General features: G+C 30.0%; 1 protein-coding gene across 1 annotated transcript; it reads left to right on the forward strand.

Moving 5' to 3' along the window:
* Positions 1 to 3152: 3152 nt before the first annotated feature.
* Positions 3153 to 5295, forward strand: LOC115245459 (mediator of RNA polymerase II transcription subunit 25-like). The gene is made up of 2 exons (XM_029823778.1): positions 3153 to 3251; positions 4720 to 5295. The coding sequence occupies exons 1-2, from the start codon at positions 3153 to 3155 to the stop codon at positions 5293 to 5295; spliced, it is 675 nt and encodes a 224-aa protein (XP_029679638.1).
* Positions 5296 to 8938: the final 3643 nt, after the last annotated feature.

The raw sequence follows: 8938 nt of genomic DNA on the forward strand, positions 1-8938 counted from the left end.
GCCATCTGCGCATTATCCTCCCACGATTTCAGCACGAGCGAGTGCGTGAGTGAAAGAGGATCGATTGGCATATGCAGACCCAATTAGGGATACAGCCGAGAATTACGAAAGTACCTTACACCATCGTTAAATTACTTTCTTGAAAGAGACGAGTTTCATAACGAGATCCCAATTACTCTCGCGAATAATTCCGCGCTATTAGAAGCGCGGTCAATGATCGCGTAAAACGTTTAACCGAGCGATTGCGCGACATAACGCAAATTTCCGCTGCAACGACGGCTTCCTGATTTTTTCTGAATGCGATTTAAGCGCCAAATAAGAGAGAGAAACGAGAGAAAAAATAGCGAGATTGCACAATACATAATAATATCGATACTTTTATCTTTGAATTTATCGTCAAATACAATCAAGCTCAACTGATTTCATTTTTAATTGAAATTATGTTTGTTTTTGAAATTGCAAATATATAAAGATTTAAAGAACAGTGATGATAAGAAACTCTTAGGTGTAATTCTTGTTTAATATATGTATTTGATGCAAATTTCGATTATTTCGTTTTGCATAAACATTGAAAGCGTTTAACATATAATTAAATAAATTACTTGAAAGTTTCGTATCTCTTGCAAGTAAAGTGGAAATTACTATTGAGTGATTAGCCGATGGTAAGCTTGCGAGTATTATGTTAGTGCATTATCGACGTTAGGATGAAGGTTTTAAATGTTCTCGATCGAGATGTCGATTTATATCGAGATAAATTCGAGACTTATTAAAACACTTTGAGATGCTTTTCAGCGGATAGATTTTTTCTAGCTTTTTCCAGATGATGCAAGAATGTAACAAATTGCGGATACTCTTTTTACCGCTGGCATTAATTAATTGAAATAGGATAGTGAGAGAAAACGAATCGAAAAAGATTTACACGAAGATATATAAAAGCGAAAAAGAATAAGCAACAAAAAGGTGACCTGTTCTAGAAGAAGCAAGGCACCCCGAGTATTCTGGGACGCTCGTTGTCGGTTTCATTGTTATCGACCCGCTGGGATCTCTGACGCCATTGCTAACGTGATCACGTCGTAGCCATCACGTTTCTACCACACAAGCAACACCTTCCTACGCTATGATGTAGTTTCGTATCCTTCTGCGAACTGTCATAACAGCCTTGAAATGTATTCCGGTTTAAAAGAGAATTTTTGCTTTTAGAAAAATCATCAGAAGAAAATTTCTCTGATTGAGATCAGATTTTATTTTCTGATACTGTGTAAAAAGTATCTATTAGGTCTTGAAATTGTTCTTTAATTTAGTTGTGTCAATACTTATGTATCAATACTTATACAGGCAGGTAAATAAATTTAATTGAAAAAGCGCAGAACTTTTTTAAATAAAAACTTGATTATCTTAACTTAATACTTTCAATCGTTACAATTTGTTTTTCTGTTAATGTTCTTGATCGTTACACAAAGCAGTTACTTTTAAATGTCGTATAAAAAATATACTTTTCTTGAGTTTTTAACTTCTATTTAATTCATACTTGCTTTCAACTCGCAGTTTCTTTAAAATGTGTCACCGTAATATTCTATAATAACTTGTAATCGAAACAAATTTTTAAATTTTTTCATTTGATTTTTCATATAATAATTTTCTTCGCATAGATATTAACAATAATTTCTTATTTCTTACCATAAATAACATTTTCATAATTATATATAACTACATATTTTATTGTATCTCACACAATAATATCGTTATAAAATAATAATAGCTTTTTCAATGTTATAAATATCTGAATGCTGAACATTGTGAATTACATTTTATTTCACATATAAATTTCATATTTCTTATCGTTTCTCTCACAATAAGCAGCAAAAATTTATGTTATACTTGACCATGAAGAACGGGTTGCATATAACTAGGCTATAAAGATAAATACGATAGAGCAATAGCTTTCTTGTGCTAATTTAACTAATCGGCAAAACGCGTGTTAAAACACTGAAGATAATAGATAAAAGCAGTTTTGACCTTTTTAATTTTCATAGCGATGTTCTTTTCTGCATTCTAGTCACGTGTTGTAATTTTTTATGACGAGATGAAGTCGTGATAACATTGTCACTAACGTTTCATAGTTCTGAGCGATGACTATTACTTATATTATGACTATTACTTACAATGTTGCATCTATTTATAAATGCAGCATAATGCTTGTTATTAATATTGTTCATATAATTAACGTTTTCTTTATTTATTTATAACTTATTAATTTCTCATGTAATAAAATATAGAATTTGAATAAGCGTGTGTTTTGTGTAATAATATAAAAATGATAAAATAAAATACTAACTATTTAGGATTCAGTGTGGTACGACAAGTTATATCCTCATGCTTCACATGATCGTGTTCACACTTCACGCACTGGAAGATTTGGTTTTGACTTTCTAGAAAATTTACGTAAAAATTTTTGTCAATCATGGTTTTGCATGTCTGCAGATAACATGCCATATTTTATAAATCTCATATGTGCTATAAAATGTCCCGAATTGTATCTACCGCATCATCCTACGCCAGAAAATATAACATCAATATCAACTTCAATATTAACTACAGGTTCTGCAACAATCAAAACAACAGGTATAAAAAAATGTATATTGCTGTATTAAAAAAAATATCTATTCTCAAATATATCCATTATTCATAATCACTTATCTCTTACAAATATAAGAGATATATATAAGATCTAATATATCTCTCTTATATATATGTATATAAGAGATATAAGAGATATATATAAGAGACAGCCAAATAATTCTTTATTTTTTCATGGTTACTGCAAGAGAATGGATATAATTATAGATTTTATATGTGAACATGATGTTTATAGATAATCAAATTAAAATTCTTTTTTATAGTTGATAATAATAAGATTAAGCATTTATTAGTATCAAGTAATCTAATGTTCTTGTCAATTATGAAAAAGATTACAAAATCAAATTTGCAGTACTTATAAGATGCTCTACATAATAAAATTTAGCAAAATCAGAACAATAATTATAAAATAATTTGTAATTTAATCAAGGATAATGTGGATAAAATAATTGATTTTTTAAAAAATAGAAGCTTAATTAATTGATTATTGCTAATTAAACATAATAATATCAGCTATGACAGCAGCAATGTCAACAAGTACTATGATAACACGAGCTGAATCGCCTGCAGCTGTTCCGGCAACACCAGCTAAACCGCCTGCTGTAGCTGTTCCGGTAGCACCAGGATAAAAAAATTCATTAATGTACATTTTAATTCATTCATGAAAAAAATACCTTAACAAAATATCTCAGCAATATGAGAATATAAAGTAATTTATATATAATAATATTTTCGTTTCAAATAAATTGATTATTAAAAAATGTATTAAAGAGAATTGTATGTGTTAGCCAAGTAATACAAATATTTTTAAATTAAATTATCTAAAAGGAAATATTATTAGTACAATATTACTTGTTTAATAAACTTTTTTAAATTGCGAAAAACTTCTTATAGAAACTGTTATTAATTTAAAAAGTTCTATTATCAAAGTTCTATTATTACCATATGATAGAAGACTCAAATCTATTTTGCTTTGTTAATTTGATTTAATGGATTGAATTAACTCTCTCTCCTTTCTCATTTATAATATAATTAAAATATATGTAATTAATAAGAAGGTTAGAATATGCGTAAAGAATAAGAAGATTTAAAAGATTCAAACAATGGAACATCTGTGATGATAAAGTTTATCTGTATATCATGAATTGTATTTTAACATCTTCAGAGAATATCTAATATACGAGATAAGAAGCGTAAGCAATCTTTGAAAAAAATCCCGAGAAGTGAGTAATATGTAATTTGTACGCAGCTTGTCACGTTTGCATTTTTAGAAATATAGATTTCTCGTCTATATAAATAGACAGAAAATTTACATGAGACTATAACGGTTGCAAAGTGCATAGCAAAGTGCATCCAATAATATTAAAGTAGTAACTTCAATAAGTATAGTGTGAAAAAAATGTTACGTTTCAGTACTTGGGTTATTAGTCTGTTGATTTTGTCTAGAACAATTTTGGCGGAGGTAATGTAAATTTGCAATATAATCTTAACTGATTTTAAGTATTTATAAAAATATCGAAACAAATTTTGATACATTTGTATGTATGTGTGCTCATTAAATAATATATTTGAGAATTTAATTCAATAAGTATTTCTCTCTCTAATATTTGTTACGTATTACAAATGCTATTATAAGCTTATTGTAACATATAATAATAAAGCTTAGATACACTTTTTGGAAAAATAATTATTTGTGATATGCACACTATTATATTCTATTTTTTGTCATAAATGTCTCCTTATAATTAGATATATTTTTGTGTCATTATAATAGATATATTTTTGTGTCATTATAATAGAAATATTTTTATTGCTGAAAGCTAAGTGAAAATTTATATCCAGCATACAGTGTATACTTTGATCATCAGATTGAGATCATTCACTTAAATTTTGTTAGAGGTATTTACAGTCAACTAATTTGTAAAATTTTATATAATTTAATTTCATTCAAATAAGAAAAACGTATTTTAATAGCTTTACGATATTGTTTCTATAAAAATTATTATGATTGATAAAATTAAAGCACACACACACACATACCATAAAATAAAAAATATAATTTATTATATCAACCGCCTGCAGTCGTTCCGGGAGCCCCAGCTCAACCGCCTGCAGTTGTTCCGGGAGCCCCAGCTCAACCACCTGCAGTTGTTCCGGGAGCCCCAGCTCAACCACCTGCAGTCGTTCCGGGAGCGCCAGCTCAACCGCCTGCAGTCGTTCCGGGAGCCCCAGCTCAACCGCCTGCAGTCGTTCCGGGAGCCCCAGCTCAACCGCCTGCAGTCGTTCCGGGAGCCCCAGCTCAACCGCCTGCAGTCGTTCCGGGAGCCCCAGCTCAACCGCCTGCAGTTGTTCCGGGAGCACCAGCTCAACCGCCTGCAGTTGTTCCGGGAGCACCAGCTCAATCGCCTGCAGGCGTTCCGGGAGCACCAGCTCAATCGCCTGCAGGCGTTCCGGGAGCGCCAGCTGGTTAAGCTGGTTAAGCAGGTGGTTAGCCTGCAATCGTTCCGGGAGCACCAGCTCAACCGACTACAGTCGTTGCAGCAGTATGAGCTGAATTGCCTGCACCCGTTCCGGCAGCACCAATTAAATCGGATGCAAAACTTTTTCGAAACAATAGTTAAATCGCCTATAACTACTACAGTACCGCCAACGCCTTAACCGTAGGCGGTCAGCAGTCAGTATAACTAAATCATCTACAAGCACATCATTTATGAGCGGGCCAGTTGTGAGTGGATCAAATACAACTAAATCACCTGTAAATGGATCAAATGCGGGCATCCCAAATAGTAATAAGAGGACTATTACAATTGAATTATCTGGAAGCGACTCATCTACAACTCCTAGAACTCCTTCACCCATGGGATAGATAATAATAACAGATAAATTTAATGGTATATAAATACATCAGTAATACTAACAAAACAAATATCTATACAATATAATTAATAACAAATGTATTAATATTTGTTGCCGTAAAATTATTAATTGTTTCCGGAAAAAAAGTGTTTAAGTTATTTTATACGATTTTTATATATTCAACATGGTGCATTTATCCAGAATTTGATATTTGAAAGAACATTTTTTTATTATTTCTGCAATTTCGAGATGATTAATAAATATTGCAATTGTGTATTATTCGATTGTGTGATTTTTATTAATCTCGAATTAATAAATATTTTTCGTTATAATTAAACAATGAATAGTATGAAAATACGATTAATTGTATACAAATACGTTCGTATGTTGTACAATAGATGTCGTAGTATATATTCTTCAAAGATTGTATTACAAAAAGATTTCTTCTCTGCATAAGACCACTGTTATAGAACGTTGATAAGAACGATACTTATATTATCGGCATTATTTTTAACATTTCTCGCCGTTGATAAAATTCAACAAGATTTTTTATGATAATAATTAATTTTTTTATCTTTTAAGATATATTTAAATTTATTCTAAATATTTAGATATAATATATTCAACAGGTAAAATTTTTAATTAAATGGACATATAACAAATAATTATATAAAAAAATATTTTACTTTCAGTTAATTTTGCGCACCCAGAAAATTTTTGCTGTAGTTGCAATACCACTTTTTTGAGTGTATATATACGCTGGAGCAAGATATTTATAATTTGTACGATTTAGTTTAGTCAGTCAGAATTATATATATTTATATATATTTAAGTTGAATTATATTATTATATATTAATATACATATTATAAAAAAATATTTTACTTAAAATAATTTTAACAAATAATTATTTATCATTTTATATGGACATGCATACGCACGTCTTTTTCTGATTTTTCTATTTTTGAATTTATACGCGTATTATCGTAATGAGTCTCTTGTAAAGATTATCGATGTCTTTTAGCATATTTTGTGATATTTTATCACAATATTTTCAGTTCAATATATTATATTTAGAAACCGTAATTTTCTTGCATTTAATAGAAAATTATTATAAAATTTGCATAATACAAGACTTATCATTTATAAATTGTAAGCATTTCTTTTTTTATGGATTCTATTTATACGTATCTAAATTTAGATAAATTATTTACATATTAAAAATTATTAAATATGCTAAATCGTCATGATAAGAGACACTAAAATTAAATACGACAATATCGGAAAGGGAAGAGCGAAAGTCATCAATATAGAAAATAAGACCTTGCTCTCGTTGTGAAAGTAATGTCGGGCACCCTATTACGAGAAGCTTACGTCCTCTCACTTTCTGCGTATACACACAATGAATTGTTGGCGAATTGCAACAAATGCAATTTAACGCCATAAAACGCAAACCCTGTTAACACATAACGTCCGCACAATGAAAACATGTAACATTTTCACATCCTTATACCAAAGATGCAACTCGAAAATTTCTTGTTTTTGTGTCGTCGAACTATATACAATGCACTTTATTAAGCAATATATTTAACTTTTTTTATTTAACTAGATATTAAATTGTGATATAAGCTTATATCAGATATGTTAGGTTACTTATACTGTTTCTACATATTCCTTTTCAAAGTAGCATTTATATTATATAATTTGAAAAATGCTGTCTTGAAAAAAATATATATAAATATAATACGTGTGTATAAATCACCTTATTTTATATAAATCAATCATGTACTTTAATAATAGATTTAATTAAATGAAAAAAAATGGAATGTTTATATAATAGAGTTATTGCCGGCGTTAAAATGTCCTAAAAGCTTTGCAATTAATCAATCTTAGCTTACGCTATGAGTCACTGAGAAATGAGTTCTAAACATATGGAGCAACCAGGATACAATAATGCGGGATACAGACCAGTCTCGACTTGCGTGAATCACGACGGTCGGCATGCGAAAGAATGGGAATACTGGGGTACAATACAATACAATAGCAAAGTTTAACTGATATGAAGCAGGATATTGAAGATATCTTAACCTGAAGAATAAAAATATGATTATAATTTAATTAACAAATATAAATGAATAGTAATACGACGAATTTACTTGATGCATATCTTTAAAAAAACAATGCTTTTGTATAATTTACCAGACGAAGATGATATAAACTATACACTCAAAAAAATGTCTTGCTGATATAGGTAGATTTCTAGGTGTCACAACAAAAATTTATCGCTATTTTTTGTATCTGTTAGAATATTGTCTGTTACATATAGAATTTATAGCAGCAATATTCTAATATCTTCTAGAAAATTTAGGTCCCATTGCCAAATGTTAATCACTGCATTGGGTAAATATGAGTTTCGATACTACAGCTAGAACGATCTTTGTGAGAAATATAACTGCCAATTAAAACTGCATCGAAAAATTGAGAGAAATTGTTTAAAAGAGCTAGATAGATTGGGCGCATTATACAAATATGTTATATGTGAGGATTATATATTCATTTGTTTCTTGCCGCTAATTTTTTCTGTGTACCACAGTCAAACTTTATAACAAGTATGATTGGCCTTAACATGGATAGGCGCCACAGAAAAACATTCTTTCTAAATTTCACAAACAGTTCAGATATAAATTCTGTCTCTGTCACTTAGATTGATTAAATGCGAAACATATGCGATATCACAGTATTTGCTAATTATTTATGTACCTCAGTTAATTTTGCGCACCCAGAAAATTTTTGCTGTAGTTGCAATACCACTTTTTTGAGTGTATATATACGCTGGAGCAAGATATTTATAATTTGTACGATTTAGTTTAGTCAGTCAGAATTATATATATTTATATATATTTAAGTTGAATTATATTATTATATATTAATATACATATATATATTTAAATTGAATATTTAAGAATGAAAACTAGGTCGAAATACGTAACAGCACACATGGGTCACAAATATCTCGTTCGTCCTATCTGGCTCTCACTAATTCTCTATCTAACGTCTCGGCATGATCGATTATTTTGCTATTGTCTGCGTCACGTTTGGGATTTACTTGAGACAAATGGTCTATTTAGATTTTTATCGATCAATACGCGAAGATAAATGTGTTCTATTTCCTTTTCTTCAGCCGGAAATGTGCGAGAGAAAGCTTCAATGAAGAATTGCGTGAAGTGTGAAAGCGTTCACGGTACGATTTAAAGGTATTGGCTGACTCTGCAAGATTTCGTGAATGTACGAATTAAATAGTTGGATTAAGTTTGTGCCCGAAGTGTCCGCCCGACAGAGAAAATAAATTTCTTGATTCTCTTTAATCTTGAGTCGCATTAATTGATCAGATTCGAACAAAATAAAATTTAATTTTAATTATAACAAATTCAATATAAAATTAATAT

Source organism: Formica exsecta, unplaced genomic scaffold (assembly GCF_003651465.1).
Source record: "Formica exsecta isolate Colony F162 unplaced genomic scaffold, ASM365146v1 scaffold98, whole genome shotgun sequence".
Taxonomy (NCBI): domain Eukaryota; kingdom Metazoa; phylum Arthropoda; class Insecta; order Hymenoptera; family Formicidae; genus Formica; species Formica exsecta.

What these genes read in the sequence shown, in the direction of transcription:
- LOC115245459 (XM_029823778.1), top strand. Translation starts at nt 3,153, where the DNA reads ATGACAGCAGCAATGTCAACAAGTACTATGATAACACGAGCTGAATCG. An exon ending in CGCCTGCTGTAGCTGTTCCG is followed by an intron (nt 3,252 to 4,719) that starts GTAGCACCAGGA and finishes AACCGCCTGCAG; the next exon opens with TCGTTCCGGGAGCCCCAGCT.